Below are 20,774 nucleotides of genomic sequence, written 5' to 3' on the forward strand. Positions count from 1 at the left end.
CACATCTCAAGTTAGATATTATGTTCGGAGTTTTCCAAGCAAGCGTTGGTTCAGTACAGTCAATACTCTGTCAATTACGAACAGTCAAGGTGATGTGTTGTTTGATACGATCCACCAATCATTGTGACATACAGCCCACATACTCGGCATGGCACCAGCATGGAAATTCATATACCGCATTACTCATTTGTGAGATAAGCAGAACGTCTTTTTGACTCAACAAAGGCATCTGTTAGTGGAAATTATAACTCCTAGCTTAGGAGTAGACGGAAATGGCTAGCTTCAATTTTGCTCACATTTGAGGTAGAGCGTGAGAGAGCGATCGCGCGAGCGAGAGCGAGCGCGTGCGCGCGAGAGAGAGCGAGAGAGCGCGTGCGCGAGAGAGAGAGCGAGAGAGCGCGCGCGCGAGAGAGAGCGAGCGAGAGAGCGCGCGCGTGAGAGAGCGAGCGAGAGAGCGCGTGAGAACGAGAGCGAGAGACGAGCCGAGAGAGCACGAGTGAATATGCGAGAGAAAACAAGAGAGAACTACTGTCATAATAGCTGACAGCGTGTTAATAACAAAGTTAACCCAAATAGTTATTTTGCTGCTATTGATCATCACACCTTGGGAGATGAACTCCATACACACAGCTGCTCCTCTTGCAGCGAAAATAGTTTCATGATTTGTCTGAAAAAGAGTTTGCTCTATATTAATTTTGACTACTACAAACATGAAAGTGGGCATTACTTGCTTTGTCTCGATTTAATACACAGCAATTAGAATGGGTAGCATGGTAGCACTGTGGTTAGCACTAGGCTTCACAGCGCCATGGTCCCAGGTTCGATTCCCGGCTTGGGTCACTGTCTGTGCGGAGTCTGCATGTTCTCCCCATGTCGGTGTAGATTTTCTCAGGGTGCTCTCGTTTCCTCCCACAAGTTCCGAAAGACGTGCTGTTAGGCGAATTGGACATTCTGAATTCTCCCTCCGCGTACCCGAACAGGCGCCGGAACGTGGCAACTAGGGGCTATTCACAAGTAACTTCATTGCAGTGTTAATGTAAGCCTACTTGTGACAATAAAGATTATTTTTTTGAAATCTTCTTGGTTCGCACTGCTGCCTCACAGAGCCAGGGATCCGGGTTCAATTCCAGCCTTGGGTGCCCACTGTGTGGAGCTTGCATGTTCTCCCTATGTCTGCGTGGGTTTCCACCGGGTGCTCCGGTTTCCTCCCATAGTCCAAAGATGTGCAGGTTAGGTGGATTGGCCATGATAAAATTGTTGGGGGGGGGGGGGGGGGGGGGGGGTGACAGCGGAGTTGGCCTAGATAGGGAGCTCTTCAAAGGGGCAATGAAGGCTCAAAAGGCCGAATGGCCTCCTTCTGCACTGTAGGGATTCGATGATTCTATTCTATGATCTAACTAGAGATGCTTTTTTCTTCTTGAATGCCCACGATGAAAATGTTAAGACTTTCTTCATATATACTTCAGTATATATTGTTGAACAGACTAGACATCCATTACCCTGTATTCACGTATTTAAAGTACCATCAGCTAATAAAGCATTAAATTCTGGCATTATATTGCACTGCAGGAAGTTCAGTCAGCTGAGTGCAAATCAAAAACAGTTAAAAATAAATGTTCACCTTGAAGTGACGTTCACGCACATCAGAGGCAGCTTCTCAGCGCAGAAATTATTTCTGGAGCAATAAATTTGCTAACTGAACACATGAATAAAAGCATTGTCACATTATATTTAAAAAATGTTTCAAGGATTCCTATCATCTTTCATTTTTGTTCTGGTGACATAAAGGAGTCAATGAGGGGGTGTGGAGGGAACAAGAAAAAGTGATCCAAAAATCTGAAAAGATCAGTCTTCAATTTCTTCTTTTACATCTGAAGTTAATTGTCACATGCAGAACAGAGGAAATGTGTTTAGATGCTTTTGAGATCCCTGGAGATGCAAAATATCAAATTCATTACATTGCCATCAATAACACCGCAAATGTGGAAACCTGAAACAGTTACCTCCACGAACAAATCCATTGGTAGTTATAGCAGAAGTTGATAATCCAGTAATCGTGGTCACAACAGTCGCCGTGCCAATGACAACAAGAGAAAGACCTGTTTACAGAATAATAAATGTTATTCCTACAAAGAGGTTCAAAACAAAATTCAAAATAGTGTTTCAGCAGACAATAAGATCATTTAGTTTTCAATTTAAAAAAAATACACAATGAGATAGGTGCTAGAGACAGCAACAAGACATATAACATTTACTTGATAGTAAGGAATAGTTAGACCGATGATAAATAGAGAGGGACTATGATCCAATGATACTGGATTCTAGCTCGACTACATTTTACAAAATAATCAGCTCCAAAGTTAATCACTATCCTCCCCAAAATGTTACCAACATACACAGTACTGTTTAAAAGCCAATGTCTAACACTTGCTTCCAGCCTGCACTGTACCATAAAAGTTCAATCCTGTCAACCACACTGTTCTCCCACACCACTCTATGCATGAAGTAACATCTCCTATTTAACAGATTTAAGCAAACTTAAAACAAATATCTGAACTGCCTTAAGTTTAAGTGGTTATATATTTTTGAAATGTTATATAATAAAATTCAAGATCTTCAGTGTATTTGTACGGTCAATCTGAAAGATGTACCTTTAAAAGTTACGTAAATTTAACATTTTATGCCAAGACTCTCACTGATGGCACTGGTTCCCAATGGCTGGAAGCCTCAGGAGCAAGTGTTGCTAGCACTGATCGTGCACAATATTGGATCAGCTTTAACAAGCCATTTTAGAAGTTATTTTTCCTGTCCATCCTCCCAATTTCACACATTAGTTAACAATTCCCCAGCTCCCACACGAACAAGTAAACAATGAGAATGGTCTGGATAGGAAACAGGCAGATTTCTTTTAAATCTCAGAAGACCTATTGTCTATAAAAGGCATGTAATTCAGCAGATTCATGTAACAAAATTATTGTAAACAAATAAAGGAAGCGTAATGGGGAACCCAGAGACAAAAGTTACAGATGCAGAGATAGATTACCATATAACTGACCAGAGATAAGCACACAAAAGATGCCACCGACATCTTGTGCTTTAAAGCACATGGGTAATATTGCATTATTTTACTAGCCTTTGCCCCTCAAGAACTCCCACTTAACATTGATTTAAAATATTTCCTAAATGAGAGTTACCTCGCATTTAATTCTGGTTTTAAACAACGAAGGCTAAAACCACATCTAAATTTGTAAAGATATCTGTTACACATAACAAACAATGCTCACACTGCATTAAATATTGTTGTAATATAAATTAATGGAGAAATGTAATGGAATAGTTAGAAATTCAATAGTATAAGAGCTCTTTAAAAAAGTCTCAACCTCCCAATGGCCTAACATCTCATTCATGAAACTTGTGATCTGAACACAAGCTTTACCTGGGCCCTCCCCTCCCCCCTACCCGCCCCCCGCTTCCACTACACCAAAAGACTTTTCCAGAGTGAAAGTTCCTGCTGAACATAAAAGTGTCATGAAACCCATCTACAACCACCTTTTGTTGTTGGTGTACTGCCTAATCAGCAAGTGGAATTTTTCTTCATATTTCAGTGCATCTAGAGAGATTTAATGCTCTAGACGGACTGTATTTACTGTCCAGATACACTTTCATCAGCTGATGATTAGCAAACCCAGATACAACACTGCAGCACTATCAAGATAAATTTGAGGGGGGGGGGGGGGGGAAGCAATGACAAGTTTGTAATAAGGAAACAGCACTTCAATAGAACTACCATTCCCACTTTCAAGCTCTTTTCATGGAAAAAGGAAAGGTTTGGGGTGTGGAAAAAGTGAGGATAATAGAGAAACAAGATCAAGAGAGTGTAAGTAGTCATTATCAAACTTCATTGCAGTTTGTAGAATTTAAGGTTGCCCTGTTCATTCAATGACAGCTGCGTCTCAGATTGTTATTAACACCTACACAAAATAACACCCATTTGTGAAGAGTTGAATGTCAAAATACATATTCATCCCACATGCTACAAACTCAGTCGGCATTTTACTGTCGGCATTTTAATGGAAGAATCAAAAGGCATGCTAGCCATCAGCATCATCCTTGCATCAACTATTTTCATTTTTGACTGAAGTAAACAATGCGAATGTGGGATACACATCAAGTGCACTGCAGAAATGAACACAATTTACCATGCACCTGCTGACTGGAATGAATCTGGTTAAAGTGGTACTGCACATCTCAATGAAAGGTATTATAATTAATGTTGGAACCCCACTTCCAATTAACAGTATTTTGCACACTTATCAACTCTGTATGCCACATGGCGAGTTGGCCACAGACTTAGCAAATCCCAGATTGGTTTCCTGATTTGCACCAAGCTATCAGAGTCAATAAAAAACAAGGGAGAAAACACCACTCAGCCCCTTGAGTCTGTTCCACCATTCAATAAGATCACGGCTGATCTGATTGTAACCTCAACTCCACATTCCCAGCTACCTCTGATAATCTTTCATCCCCTTGCTCATCAACAATCTATCCATCTTGATCCTAAAAATATTTAATACACTGCTTTTACTGCCCTCTGAGGAAGTTTCAAAAACTCACTAAAAAATACTACTCTTCAGCTGAATTAAATTTAAATAGGTGATCCTTTTAGTCTTCAGGCATCACACGCATATGGCTATTCGGTGGGCGAGAAACTCTACAAGGCGAGTACAGGAGGATATTGGTCGAGGGAGGAGCAGAGGCAGCTATGGTACCACATTTCCAGAAGGCATCTGATCAGGTGCCACATCTGGGTGTCCTAGTGTATGAATCACCAAAGTCCAGTATGCAGGTACAACAAATAATTAGGAAAGATGAATAGTAGGACACCCAAATGCATCTGCATCGCAGAGCTCTGCAATCTCTCGCCATTTATCTACGGTGTTTCTTTTTTATTCTCCCTGCCAAAATGGACAATTTCACATTTTCCCACACTGTATTCCAGTTGACAGATTTTCCCCACGCACTTAGCCCTTTGTCGCCTTCGATCTGTCCTCTTCACAACTTACTTTCCTATGTTTTTTGTCATCAGCAAATTTAAAAACCGAACCTTGTGACACACCATTCCTTACATCTTGACAACTGGAAAAAGACCCATTTAGGTCTATTCTGTTTGCTCTGTTAGATGAGCCAACCCTCTATCCATGCCAATATGTTGCACCCAGCTTTTGTTTTCCACAATATCCTTTGATGTGGCACCTTATCAAATGCCTTCTGGAAATGTGGTACCATAGTTACCTCCATGCCCCTCCCTCACCCAATATCCTCCTAGTACTCATCTTGTAGAGGTTCACATGCACAGAGTAGCCACATGCATGTGATACAAGAAGACTAAGTGGAACCAAACCAATCACCACTTTTTGGGAGATAATAGAAAGAAAATCAATGCTCGTCCACTGCACTCTGGAAATCCAGAGTTAATCTAACTAGATTGCAGCAAGCAACATTTTGAACCCATGCGGTTTAATTTTAGAGCAAGCATTAAAAAGCTTAAAATGAAAACAAAAGTATAAAATGGAGACTGATCGCAAGTGGAGTGTCTTTAGTTAATGACGATGCAGAAAATCAATTTGAAACGTTGGTACTCCTAGTCAGTGCACCCAGAACATTGGCAATATGCAGGCATGTACTGAAATATTAATCCAATAAAAAGTTTAGTTCAAATAATTTTATAATTTAACTAGACAAGATAGTTAAGGATAGTTATGTCATTAGGGTTTGGTCATCAACAATTTACATAGATTAAAGTTGTGATGGACTGAAGTGTCAATTAAGATGGGAGCTTCATACCTTAAATGTTAAAATCTTGGTGTTAAACGGCTAATAATGTAAAATAAGTCAGGACCACTATAATAAGAGTGGACTCTGAGAGGACGATGCACAAACATAAACCCAAGCTCCAGTTAACCAAGCTAATGACTGCAGATGAGACTTGTGTATTTTTCTCATTTGCCAATTCATTGATTTTAAATAGAGCCTACTAGAATCAATAAGTTTATGAACATGAGCCAATATCTACAAGAAATTAGCAGGGCTGGCAGAACTCTTATAACATCCAATTGCAAATTTGAAACAAGGTGTTTAACATAATGATATGAAGTTCTGAATATGTGCAACTGTTGTGTCATTGCCAAAAGCTTCAGTCTTACTTTCCTCAACATCCATATTGTATTTTTACTTAAAAACAGCTTTTTTTTTTAAAGAAGCAAAATCTAAAAGATAAACTTATTAAAGCAATGTTTGCTTGCATCTGTTCATACTTTGTATCCAGTGCAATATTTCACACAAACTGCTCCTCAATCTTGCCCAACTGTCATGTGAGTACCCGCAAGACATGAATGTTTAAGCAATGTACCTTTAAGAAAACAGTGATGTCAGAGAGTGGGTGGAGCTGAGATCATCATCATAGAATTTACAGTGCCGAAGGACGCCATTCGGCCCATTGAGTCTGCACCGGTTCTTGGAAAGAGCACCCCACTTAAGCTCACACACCCAGCTTATCCCCGTAAACCAGTAACCCCATCTAACCCAAGGGCAATTTAGCATGGCCAATCCACCGAACCTGCACATCTTCTGGGTTGTGGGGGCGAAACCCACGCAAACACGGGGAGAATGTGCAAACTCCACACGGATAGTGATCCAGAGCCGGGACTGAACCTGGGATCTCGGCGCCGTGAGGCAGCAGGGCTAACCCACTGTGTTGCCCATTTTTGAAGAGTTTTAATGATGATTCCCAATAACCAATGGGAATGTGAAGGAAGAGGCAATGACTGTCACACTGACCCTTTAGTCTCATTTTTAGCACACATCTCCTTAAATAGTGGCCAAAATTATTCATCCATTACAAAACTTTCTTCCGGACAGAGATTTCGAACCTCTCCCTGAATATCTGTGAACTAAGAACCATTTTTACTGTAAATAAAACAAAAGTTGCTCCGACTGATTTTTCTTTTGCACATTTGTTTTCACTTTCAGCTTGATCAATGTTCTCTGGAATGAACCTTTAGCGGTGGGGGTGGGGTCACTCCATCTCAGGAATGAAACTTTTTCTAAGCTTTCCAGGTCCCCGCAGCAGATTATAACAGTGGAGTTAATAATAATTTTTATTAGTGTCACAAGTAGGCTTACATTAATGCTGCAATGAAGTTACTGTGAAAATCCTACAGTCACCACACTACAGCACCTGTTCAGGTCAGCCATTTTGCAGTTTGGAGTAAAAGAGCTGGGTGTGTGTCTGTGTTTTTCAGTGAGCTGGATCTCTGCCATGAAAGACTATCTCTGGATCATTTGGGTGATTTAAACTTATAATAGTGAAGCCTTTAACCTGATGTGATTTTTGTTTAAAGGTGTTAAGTCTCTTGCAAGTTTGAAGGAACATTTTAAGGAATTATGTACTGTTGCAATATTTTCTGAGTTATCTTTGAAGTAAGGGGTGTTAAGAGATCCAATGTGTATTTAAGATGTTAAGTTGAGTTCATGGAATAAACAGTGTTTTGTGTTTAAAAACCCACGTGTCCACAATTGTAATCCCACACCTAGGGAAAAAGCCGTGAGCTAGGAAAAGCAAAAAATCCATTAAAGGGAGAGGTTGGTTGAACTCCATGATATATTTTGGGGTTCTGAAAACGCCTCGCCCATAATAATTGGGGGCTCGAGGGGGATAAAAGTTTATCTATTGGATTGGCTTTTGTGAACTTAAAGGTAGTGAAGGAGTGTTGCTTTTCCGGTGTGGTATTTTAGTTTAAGTGGGGAGAATTTTATGAACAATGGCTCTTTCAGGGGATCAGAAGTTTTTGGGGGTGGAGAATGTTACACACAGTACCTTACGGACAGAAATGAAAAGCAGACTATTACATTTGGCAAGAACATTGCAATTAACATTACCTGACAAAATGTGAAAAGATGAGGTAATTATGGCGGTGGTTAAGCATTTAAAGTTGTTAAGTTGAGTTCATGGAATAAACAGTGTTTTGTGTTTAAAAACCCACGTGTCCACAATTGTAATCCCACACCTAGGGAAAAAGCCGTGAGCTAGGAAAAGCAAAAAATCCATTAAAGGGAGAGGTTGGTTGAACTCCATGATATATTTTGGGGTTCTGAAAACGCCTCGCCCATAATAATTGGGGGCTCGAGGGGGATAAAAGTTTATCCCCCTCGATAGGGGGGCCTGAGATAGAGTTTGACTCATTGGAAATGGCAAAAATTCAGTTGCAAATTAAACAAATGGAACATGCGAAAGAATTAAAGCGGCTGGCATACAAGAGTGAGAGAGAGGAGAGAGAAAGAGAGGAAAAAGAAAGAGAAAGAGGGGAAAAAGAAAAGGAGAGGGAAGAAAGGAGAAAAGAAAGAGTAGCTCTAGCAGAACAAAAAGAAAAAGAAAGGGAGATACAGATCAGGGAAAAAGATAAAGAGAGGGAGCTTGAACTTCAGAAAATGGCCATGAAACATGACAATCAGGTAAAATTGGCAGACGTAAAGGGAAATGTACAGTTCGATCACAGTGATGAGGATAGTGAGAAAGGGTGTCATAGTCGAAGGCTTGGTGGGAATCTATTTAAATATGTCCAAGCATTGCCAAGGTTTGACGAGAAGGAAATGGAAGCCTTTTTCATTTCATTTGAGAAGGTAGCTAAACAAATTAAATGGCCACAGGACATGTGGGTGTTACGGATTCAAACAAAGCAGGTAGGTAGAGCTAGGTGAAGTGTTTGCACCACTACCGGAGGAGGTACCTGGAACATAGGAGGTGAAAAAATCCATCTTGGGTGCATATGAGCTAGTGCCTGAAGTTTACAGACAAAGGTTTAGAAATTTAAGGAAAGAATTTGGTCAAACATACATGGAGTTTGAAAGGCTCAAACAGAGTAATTTTGATAGGTAGATAAGGGCTTTGAAAATAGACCAAACGTATGAAGCTCTCAGAGAAATTATACTTTTGGAGGAGTTTAAAAATTCAATTCCTGATGTAGTGAGAACTCATGTGGAAGGACGGAGGGTTAAAACTGTGAGATTAGCAGCGGAAATGGCAGATGATTATGAATTAGTTCATAAATAAAAGATTGGATGCCGACATCAGTTTCAGCCGGTGAGGGATAGAAACTGGGGACATGAGAAATACTCAAGTGGTAAAGGTAAAGGTGATCTGATGGGAGACAATCAAGAGACTGTACCTCAGATTAACAAAGAAATCCAGGAGGGTGGAAAGGAAATGAAAAGTTTCAGATGTTTTCACTGTAATAAATGAGGCCATGTAAAGTCACGGTGTTGTGGTTGAAGAAAAGCACTGGGGAGGCTGATGTGGTAAAACAGGATAAGAGAGTGAGGTTTGTTAGAGTGGTAAAGGAAAGTGAAGGAGGTGCAAACGATTGTACAGTCTGTTCAAGAAGTAATTGTTAAGAAGGTGCCAGATGTCTTTAAAGAATTTACTTGTGTGGGTAAAGTTTACTCATGTATCAGGAGGAGCAGGTAAAGAGGTCACAATTTTTAGAGATACAGGGGCTAGTCAATCTTTAATGGTAAGAGATGAGGAATTATGTAGTTTGGGAAGAATGTTGCCAGAGAAGATGGTGTTATGTGGAATTCAGAGTGAGAGGAGTCGCGTTCCATATGAGGCAAGGTTGGAAAGTCCAGTGAAGAGTGATGAAGAGGTAGTAGGAGTAATAGAGAAACTATCTTGTCCAGGAATACAGTTTAACTTGGGTAATGATATAGCTGGATCGCAGGTGGGAGTGATGCCTACTGTGGTTGATAAGCGAGTGGAAAATCAGTCAACTGAAGTGTTGAAGGACGAATATCCTGGGATTTTTCCGGATTGTGTAGTAACAAGGTCGCAAAGTCACAGGTTAAGACAAGAGGAGAAATCAAAGAGTAAAGATGAGGTTGAAGTGCAATTATCGGAAACGATTTTTGATCAGATGGTTGAAAAAGAACAAGAACAGGTGGAGGATGAGGCGGATATTTTTAGTTCAGGAAAACTGGCGGAGTTACAACAGAAAGATGTAGAAATAAAACGGATATATCAGAAAGCATATACGGAAGAGGAATCTGAGAGTATACCAGAGTGTTATTACCGTAAAAATGTCTTGATGAGAAAATGGAGACCTGTACATATGCAGGCGGATGAAAAGTGGGCAGAAGTTCAAGTAGTCTTGCCGGTAGGGTATAGAAAGGAGGTGTTGCAAGTTGCACATGAGGTACCAGTGGGAGGTCATTTGGGAATAAGGAAAACTCAAGCTAAAATCCAGAAACATTTTTATTGGCCTGGACTACATAAAGATGTAGTTAAATTTTGTCAATCATGTCACACATGTCAAGTGATAGGGAAACCTCAAGCAGTGATAAAACCAGTGCCCTGAATGCCCATTCCAGCATTTGAAGAACCTTTTACAAGGGTCCTAATCGATTGTGTAGGACCGCTTCCTAAAACAAAAAGTGGGAATCAATATCTTTTGACTGCATTGGATGTGTCTACTAGGTTTCCAGAGGCCATTCCAGTACGTAATATTACAGCTAAAAGAATTGTGGAGGAGTTACTTAAATTCTTTACTTGATATGGACTACCCACAGAAATTCAATCGGATCAAGGAACGAATTTGACTTCAAAGTTATTCAAAGAAGTTATGGATAGCTTAGGAATAAAACAATTTAAATCAACTGCGTACCATCCAGAATCACGGAGTGTTAGAAAGGTGGCATCAGACATTAAAGACAATGTTGAGGGCGTAGTGTCAAAATTATCCAGAGGATTGGGATAAAGGAATCCCATTCGTATTGTTTGCAATTAGGGATGCACCTAATGAGTCTACCAAATTCAGTCCTTTTGAACTAATTTTTGGTCATGTGGTAAGAGGACCACTTAAATTGATTAAGGAAAAATTGGTGGGTGAGAAATCGGAAATTACACTATTTGATTACGTGTCAAATTTTAGGGAACGATTAAATAGAGCAGGTGAATTGGCTAAACAACATTTGAAAGTTGCACAAAACGTGATGAAACAGTTAGCGGACAGGAAATCCAAAGTTCGTAGTTTTGCCAGTGTGGATAAAGTTTTAGTGTTGTTACCAGTGGTAGGGGAGCCTTTAAAAGCTCCTTTGTGGACAGTATCAGATTGAAAGGAAATTAAGTGAGGTGAATTATGTGGTAAAAACACAGATAGAAGTCTCACCGAGTGTGTCATGTGAATATGCATAAAAGATACATTGAAAGGGAAGGAGAGAAAAAGGAGGTTTTAATGATTCTACCTCAAAGTGACGAACCAAATCCAGATGACTGTGAATTTGACATACCTCAAATTAAATTGGAAAATGAGGATGTTCTTAAAAATTGGGATGAATTGTTAAGGTAGCTTCCAGAGGAAAAACAAACTGACCTGAAAGAGTTATTGATATCACATGGGCAAGTTTGTAGAGATAAATTGGGAATTACTAAAATGGCTATACATGTAGATGTGGGAAATGCTGTTCCTATCAAACAACATCCATATAGACTTAATCCTTTAAAATTGGCACAGGTTAACAGAGAGATTGAGAGTATGCTGAAGAATGGCATAATTGAAGTGGGTTGCAGCCAACGGAGCTCACCCATAGTGATGGTACCTAAACCAGACGGTACCCAACATTTGTGTGTGGACTATAGAATGGTGAATGCAGTTACAAGAACGGACTCTTATCCTATCCCACCACTGAAGGATTGCATGGAGAAAGTGGGACAATCTGCTTTTATTTCCAACTTCCAGACATGGAACGAGCATTTAAAACATCGTATGGAGTTCTTCGACAGGAGGAGAGTTTGGTGATGAACCTAGACGAAAGTGAATTTGGAGAAGCTCGAATCACTTTCCTTGCAGAGTTTCCGATGCCCTCAAGACGAAGGGAAATAATGCGATTTCTTAGCATGAGTGGATTTGATCGAACAGCTTTGCAAAGGTTTTGTGGCATGATTACTCCACTGATGGAATTGCTGAAGAAACATAAAAAATGTCAATGGACAGCAGACTTTCAACAGGCATTTGACTGCCTGAAAGCTGTGATCACCAATGCTCCTGTAATGGAGAATTGCAAGGTGCTCTGTGGTCAGATTGAACTAAATCTGATTCTGAAGAGAAATGCCGAGGAGTAGAGGAATGGATGGATCGTGCAGAGACTTTGTTCAAAGCGACGGTCAATCAAGAAGGATTTCGGTTGGAGGAAGAAGAACAAAGAAAAATGGACTATTATATTATACCTGTTTGCAGGTGTTTTTAAAAAAAAAAAAAACGAAAAGGTACATTTACTGTGTACATTTCTTAGTGGATGGTGCAAAAGTGAAAAATGAAACCATCTTGAAGTTGATGGGGGTTTTTTTTTTCTTGGGGGGGGGGGGGGAGGCGTCATGTGAGAGTACCTTTGAGACATGGATGTTTAAGCAATGTACCTTTAAGAAAACAGTGATGTCAGAGAGTGGGTGGAGCGGAGGTCAGGTCAGCCATTTTGCAGTTTAGAGGAACAGAGCTGGGTGTGTGTCTGTGTTTAGCAGCGAGTTGGATCTCTGCCATGAAAGACTATTTTGGATCATTTGGGTGATTGAAACTTATAATCGTGAAGCCTTTAACCTGATGTGATTTTGTTTTAAGGTGTTAAGTCTCTTGCAAGTTTGAAGGAACATTTTAAGGAATTATGTACTGTTGCAATATTTTCTGAGTTATCTTTGAAGTAAGGGGTGTTAAGAGATCCAATGTTTATTTAAGATGTTAAGTTGAGTTCATGGAATAAACAGTGTTTTGTGTTTAAAAACCCACGTGTCCATAATTGTAATCCCACACCTAGGGAAAAAGCCGTGTGCTAAGAAAGCAACAAATCCATTAAAGGGAGAGGTTGGTTGAACTCCACGATACATTTTGGGGTTCTGAAAACAACTCGCCCATAACACAACACTACTCAAAAGGTTCTCTCCGTACCTGGATCTTTACATATCCACCAATGTTGGGAACTAATCTTTGAAAATCCAAGTGATTTTAAAAACATTAAAGAAATGTTTCCCCAATTAAGTGGCAATTAATTTAGCGTGGCCAATCCACCTACCCTGCACATCTTTTGAGTTGTCGGGGTGAGACCCACGTAGACATGGGGAGTAGGTGCAAATTCCACACGGACTGTGGTCCGGGTCCGGGACCGAACCTGGGTCCTCGGTGCCGTGAGGCAGCAGTGCTGACCATTGGACCGCCCTAAAACATTAAGATTTTTAATATCACAATGTGTTACACTATATAAATAGGTCATTAAACAAGGGCAGCATGGTAGCACAGTGGCTAGCACGGTGGCTTCACAGCGCCAGGGTCGGTTCCCCACTGGGTCACTGTTTGTGCGGAGTCGCACATTCTCCTGTGTCTGCATGGGTTTCCTTCAGGTGCCCCGGTTTCCTCCCACAGTCCAAAGATGTGCAGGTTAGGTGGATTGGCCATGCAAAATTGCCCTCAAGTGTCCAAAAAGATTAGGAGGAGTTATTGGGTTACGGGAATAGGGTGGAAGTGAGGGCTTAAGTGGGTTGGTTCAGACTCGTTGTGCTGAATGGCCTCCTTCTGCACAGTTATGTTCTATTTGCCGCAAGTGTGCACCAATATTTTTCCTCTATTCAAAGCTAGTTTAATACCCTGCCTCAACAGCTTGCTCCACATTACCATTAATTTGCCTCTTAATAATAATTTTTCAATAGCAATTATTTGCAAAAGGAAATTAGATAATGGTCTGGGTTTCTAAACACCCACTTGTGATTTTATTTACTTATTTTGCTGTAGCTAAGTCAGGTGACTAGTCAAGGAGCTTCCCTTAACAAATCTGTACTGATTTTCCTTAATCACTTCATATTGTCAGGGCAAGTGCTGTAGTGGAATTGTTCCTAAACTAGTAACCCAGAGACTCAGGCTAATGCTTTGGGGATCTGGGTTTGAATCCCACCACAGCATATGGTAGAATGTGAATTCAATAAAAATATGGAATTAAAACCCATCTGATTTGCCAATATTCTTTAGGAAAGGGTAACTGTTGGCATGTGACTCCAAATTCTACAGCAATGTGATTGACTCTTAAATGTTCTCTGAATTGGCAAGCCGCTCCGTTGAAGGGTAATAAATGCTGGTCCAGCCAGAGATGCCCACATCCCATGAATGAATCCAAATAAGTGGCAGAAAAAGCTTTCCCACCACCAAGATACAACTGATGGGCCTGCAGTTTCTGGGTTTATCCTTGCACCCTTTTTTGAACACGGGTGTAAGATTTGTAATTCTCACGTCCTCTGACACCAAGAATAAAAAACAGGACATAAATTCAACCATCAAAATTGGAACAGCTTTCCAGTCCTGTGGAGGAATCACTCCCACACCAAAGCACTGAATTTTAAATATACTGTTCCAAAATACCTCCTTTACATGAAAGTTTTAGTCCAAACATAAATATCTGACCATCTTGCCAACAAAGATTATTAATTAAAATGGTGGATCAATAGCTTCAGTACTTTGCATGAGCTCAACCTTCATTGTTAAACCGGTTGCAACACTGGTCCTAATGAGCTACTTGAGCCTAACTCCGCTTTGCCTCGGAAACAGTTTCTTCAATTGGATTATTTCAAAATAGGGGCTTACAGCAACACAATGTAAATTAGAAGAAATATTCTAGAGAACAAACAAACTTGTTTTCCATAGCACTTCAAAGGAAAGGTTAAACTTGCCCAGACAATTTTTTATATTTAGTTTATAAATAAACCACCTCGCATATTTAGATATCTTGGCAGTCAGGTACTTTTGATGCTAATTTACAAAGATGAAGATGAATCTTTAGAACAGAAAGCAAAGCATTCAGTTATGCCCGGACACAGGTATGGAAAGAACAACGTTTATAAACATGCAAAATGGCCATTATTCAAGAACTGCAAGATACTTGGGTATAAAAATTCCCATGAACTAGTTACTTTGAAGATAGTTGCGACAAGAAGAGTTAAGTATTTCACTGGAAACTGTGAAATATGCTCAGTTTCAACACCTAGGATTTAATGAAGATCAGCACAGAAGACAGCCATATATTACATTCAACACACTGCGGCAAATGATTGAACCATTTAACATGTGAATTAGCATTCAACACAAAGGTGAAATCCTCATTTAAATGCTAGCGCACAGGAAAATACTAATCAACAGAAAGATCAGTACAAATAACTTTTCCACATACCTATGCCAGCATGGCCAACAATCCACGTCAAACGGATGAAGAGCATCACACCCCAAATATTTAGCATACATCGTACCTAGTGGATAGGGAAAGGTTATGAGAGAGAGGGAGAAAGTATAAAGAAGGTTGATAATCACATTATCCAAATTCTTACCAGTGACAGCCATGCAGAAAATGAATTAAAGTGTAGCAAAATCTCAAATTTCCTTCTTAACTGCATTTAAAATTATATGATTCAATGGTATCATTTTTCTCCAATAATGACCCCGATATTAATTGCTCAAACAATGGTGGCCATGCCCTCAGCTGCCTAAGCCCCAAGCTCTGGAACACCCGCCCAACACCTCTTCATTTCCATCTTTAAGACACTCCTTAAAACTGAGCTCTTTGTCCAAGCATTTAGTCATTGGGCCGAATATCTCCTTAGATGGCCCAGTGTCATTTGGGATGTTTAATTACATTTAAAGTCATTATATAAATAGAAATTGCTATTCATTCAACAGGCAGCAAAATAGTAGAAAATATGGCCATCAACGACATAATTGATTTGAAAGAAAAAGGAGAGATTGGAATTCATATCGCAACTTTCATGCCCATTAGATGTCTCAAAGTGCTTTGCAGCCAATGAAGTATTATTTTGATGTGCGCTCACTGTTGCATTGTAGGAAACATGGCAGCCAATTTGCATACAGCAAGTTCCCACAAACAGCGATGTGATGAAATGAACAGATAATACTTGGCTGATATTGAATGAAGGATGAATATTTGTCAGGTTTCTTCAAAATAATGTCACGGGATCTTTTAATCCCACCCAAGGGGGTAAACGGGACCTTGGTTTAATGTCTTATTTGAAAGATAGCACCACCACCAATGCAGCACTCCCTCGATGTTTGAAATCAGAGCCTTGTGCACGAGTGCTACCAACGTAACCACAGTTAACACAATAAAAAGGTATTGGAAAAATATTTACATCTATCAAAAGACGCCCAAGTTTGTGTTCTGCCAGGTCATTCAGCTCCTAACCCGATTGCAACCTTGGCTCAAGCATGAACAAAAGAACTGAACTCCAGAGACAAGGTCAAAGTGACTGCCCTCAACATCAAGGCAGCATTCGATAAAGTATGGCATCAAGGAACCCTAACAAAACTGGAGTCAATGGGAATTAGGGGGGGTGGGGGGGGGAGAAACTCTGCTGGTTGGAGTCATACCCAGCACAAAGGAAGGTGGTTGTGGTTGTTGGATGCGAATCATTTCAGTTCCAGAACATTACGGTTTTGTTTCGAACACTTTTTATCTGTTAACTGAATGTTACACAACAGTGGCTACTTTAGAAGACAGAAGCATTTTTATCTCACAGGATTTGTAATGCAGAGGCCTGGATTAATAATTTAAGAGGACAAGAGTTTAAATCCCATTATGCAATTGGAGAATTTCAATTCAATGAATTACACGAAGTTAATATTCTGGAACCGGTGACCACATCAGTACCAAAGTGTTGTAAAACCCACCTGCTTCACTAATGCCCTTTAAAGGGAGGAAATATTTGCAAAATAGTGTGCAAGAGAATTCTTGGTGCATTTTTCTTCTTTTTAATCCATACGCAGTACAAGGCCTATATTGAACAACATGTTTGAATGTCCCTGTAGGGGGAGGGAGGAAGACCATGCTGGTAGATAGTGCTAGGATGACTGTTGAAAGGTAGATCTCATGTCACTAAAGTCTGTGCACCCAGTGATGCCACCAGGAACGGATCTCTCAGGGTTTAAGTTCAGTATATGGGCAATGGTCTGATGGTCAAGGTGACAATTGGAGGTATTCTCATTTTACAATCATGGAGCAAGTGGCCACATCTTCTCTGGTCCGTACTCAACCAATTGAGGGTTTTAAGATTTCTCCTGGATTGAAACCTGTGACTTCACGACACTCTGGTCAGTTAGCAGGTTGCAATTGGTGATGTTTGCAGTCAGCCAGTCATCAAGAGGTGGGCTGTCATTAGTTGCTAGGATGTGGAGTGCATTCCAGTAGGGGCAACAGGATTGCAAAGTGATGCTTTATTTTGAGGACCCGTGTCAACAGGATTGCTTTATTAAGTGTCCTTGGAAAATGTTTTTCCTGCAGACATCAGGAGGTTCAATCTGCAGTACCACAAGAAGCCACTAGAGCTGTGCTGGTCTCAATGTTCCAGAAATAATTCTCATGACTTCGAAGAGATATCTGCCGCATTTGTGTGGCAACCCCCGAGCCAGGTAGAGTAGTTGTGGTCTGCTGTTAGGTAGGCCAGGGTGACTGAAGCAGTGTATAGCATGTTGGAAAGAATTGTGCTGCTGGAAACTTTACAAAATAATGAATACCTGCACTTGTTGCAAAAAACAGAGGAACAAAAAAAAAAAGAGATATGGTGGAAAACAAAGATGAAAGTACTACACTAGCATTGTGGCAAGAGACAATCCTGAAGCCCACATCTACCTTTTAATTTATTCTTTCACGGCATGTGGCCATCACGACCTAGGCAAGCATTTATTGTCTATCTCCAACTGCCCTGGGGAAGGTGGTAGTAAGCCGCTTAGTCCCATGTGCTGTCGAAACACCCATGGTGCTGATGGGGAGGGAATTCAAGGATTTATTTTTTATTTTTAAAAAAATCTTTTTATTGGCATCTCATATTTATACACAGTTGTATATATATATATATATATATATATATATATATATATATATATTACACACACACACATCACATTTTTCTCGCCTGAGCTAATTTCCTTTATTATACAGAGGTTTAGTTGGTCCTTTGTTTAACTGACCCTACGTGCCTTTCATTGCCCTCTGGATCGGTCTATGGTTCCCCCCCCCCTTCCCCGTTCACCCCCCCCTTCCCCGTTCACCCCTCCCCCGGCTTCGGCTGTGCTTTACTTTTATTTTCCGGACAGAGTGGAATCATCTCTCGTGGTTTCCCTGCCTTCCTTCCACCCACCACCCTCCGGGTTGCGCAGTCTTTTGGTAACTCATCTATCTTGGTGTTTTAATAATAAAAAATAAAATAAAAATTCTTATTAGGTTACTCCTCATTGTTGGCCTCGAACAGGTTTTGGAACAGACCGACAAACTGCCCCCAAGTATCCATGAAGCCGTCCTCTGACCCTCGGGTGGCGAACTTAATCTTCTCCAGGTGGAGAAATTCCGAAAGGTCAGCGAACCAGTCTGCAGCTTTGGGTGGTGCTGCCGATCGCCAGCCGAGCAGGATTCTCCGTCGTGCGATTAGGGAAGCGAAAGCAAGGGCGTTGGCCCCCTTCCCCATGTGTAACTCTGGCTGCTCCGATACCCCGAAGATTGCCACTGTTGGGCATGGCTTCACCCTCACAACCTTGGACATTGCCTCGGAGAAGGCTGTCCAGAACCCAGCAAGTTTGGGGCAGGCCCAAAACATGTGGGTGTGGTTGGCCGGGCCCCTCTGGCACCGCTCACATTAGTCCTCCACCTCCAGGAAGAATCTGCTCATTCGGGTTCTGGTCAGGTGCGCTGTGCACCACTTTGAGCTGCATTAGGCTTAGCTTTGCGCAGGAGGTGGTGGAGTTCACCCTGGTCAGTGCTTCGCTCCAGAGTCCCCATCCAACCTCTGTCCCCAGTTCGTCCTCCCATTTTTGTCTGATCTCGTCCAGTGGAGTCCGGCCTCTGTCCAGTAGCTGTCCGTATATTTTCCCACATAGCCCCTCTTTCTCGTTGCTTGGGCCTATCAGGTCGTCTAGTAGTGTGCTTTCTGGGGCCCCAGGGTACCCCACTGTCTCTTTGCGGAGGAAGTGTTTTATTTGGAGGCGTCTCATTTCCTGTCCTTTTGCTCACCTCCACTTCGTCAGTTTGTCTAGTGTCGCCAGTCTGTGCCCTACGTAGAATTCCCCGACCGTCAAATAGCCCCCGTCCCGTCTCCATCGTTTGCAGGTGGTATCCAGCATGGCTGGGGGGAATCTGTGATTGCCGCAGATGGGGGCCATTTTAGTTATCCCGAAGTTTTGTCTGAGCTGGGTCCATGTTCTCAGCGTGGCCGCTACCACTGGGCTCATTGTGTATTTTGTTGAGGGGGATGGGAGTGCTGCTGTAGTCAGGGCCCGGAGGGTCGTTCCTTTACAGGATGCCTCCTCCATTTGTACCCAATCTGTGTCAGGTTCTTGTACCCGTCCCCTCACTGTTTCTGCCATTGCTGCCCAGTGGTAGTATTGTAGGTTTGGTAAGGCCAAGCCCTCTTTGATTTTCCTTCGTTGCAGTGTCTGTTTTGGGATTCTCGGGTTCTTCCCCCCGCCCCCGCCACACACACACACACACACACACAAACGCCATGATTAGGCGGTCTACGTTTTGGAAAAAGGCCTTGGGGATGAAGATCGGAATGGATCTAAACAGGAAGAGGAACATTGGCAGTACGTTCACATTGATCGTCTGCACTCTCCCCACCAGGAAGAGTGGGAGTGAGCCCCACCTTTGAAGGACTCTTCTTACTTACTCCACCAGGCTGGTCAGGTTCCACTTGTGGATCTGTGTCCAGTCTCTGGCTATCTGGATCCCCAGGTAGCGGAATCTGTTCTGGGCTGTTTTGAACGGGAGCCCCTCCAGCTCTCTCCCTCCCCCGTTTGGGTTCACTGGGAATGCCTCGCTTTTGCCCAGGTTAAGTTTGTAGCCCGAGAAGGTTCCAAATTCTTTCAGCATTTGCAGTATTGCTTTCAGTCCTTCCTGTAGCTTCGAGACATAGAGGAGCAGGTCATCTGCATAGAGTGAGACTCTGTGCTCTCCGTCTCCTCTCCGGATTCCTTTCCAGCTTTTCGCATCCCGCAGGGCTATCGCCAAGGGTTCGATGGCTAGCGCGAACAAGAGTGGGGACAGGGGAGCCCTGTCTTGTTCCTCTCTGCAGCTGGAAGTATTTAGAGCTGGTGGTGTTAGTTCGGACACTTGCTTTGGGAGCGTTGCACAAGAGTCTCACCCAGGCGGTGAAATCTGCTCCTAGCCCAAACCGTCCCAGTACCTCGATGAGGTATTTCCATTCGACTCTGTCGAAGGCCTTTTCTGCGTCCAGGGAGACGATCACCTCTGGTGTTCTCTCCCCAGAGGGGGTCATTATTACGTTCAGCAGCCGCCTGATGTTCGCTGTGAGCTGCCTACCTTTGACAAAGCCGGTTTGGTCCTCTGCGACCACCTCTGGGACACAGCCCTCCAGCCTTTTGGCCAGGACCTTTGCGAGTATTTTCGCATCCACGTTCAGCAGTGAAATGGGTCTGCATGATCCGCATTCTGTCAGGTCTTTATCTTTTTTGGATATCAGTGAAATTGTGGCCTGCGCTAGCGTTGGGGGCAGGTGCCCCCCGCCAGTGAGTCCGTGAACATGTCCCTTAGGTGTGGGGCCAGGACTGGTGCAAATTTTTTGTAATAGTCCGCCGGGAACCCATCGGGTCCCGGTGCCTTCCCCGCCTGCATGGAGCTGATGCTCTCCATGATTTCTCCCAGGTCTATTGGTGCTTCCAGCTCCACCCATCTGT

General features: G+C 42.0%; 1 protein-coding gene across 2 annotated transcripts in view; it reads right to left on the bottom strand.

Moving 5' to 3' along the window:
- The window catches only part of slc12a2 (solute carrier family 12 member 2), a 281,965-nt gene that overhangs the window by 163,526 nt on the left and 97,665 nt on the right, over window positions 1-20,774 (bottom strand). For both annotated transcript variants that reach the window (XM_072516856.1, XM_072516855.1), the window contains exons 3-4: window positions 15,253-15,328; window positions 2,004-2,099 (exon numbers count right to left, since the gene is read on the bottom strand). In XM_072516856.1, coding sequence (XP_072372957.1) covers window positions 2,004-2,099; window positions 15,253-15,328 — 172 coding nt within the window. The remainder of the gene's footprint in view (window positions 1-2,003; window positions 2,100-15,252; window positions 15,329-20,774) is intronic.

The sequence above is a fragment of the Scyliorhinus torazame genome, chromosome 9, assembly GCF_047496885.1.
Source record: "Scyliorhinus torazame isolate Kashiwa2021f chromosome 9, sScyTor2.1, whole genome shotgun sequence".
In the NCBI taxonomy this organism is placed as follows: domain Eukaryota; kingdom Metazoa; phylum Chordata; class Chondrichthyes; order Carcharhiniformes; family Scyliorhinidae; genus Scyliorhinus; species Scyliorhinus torazame.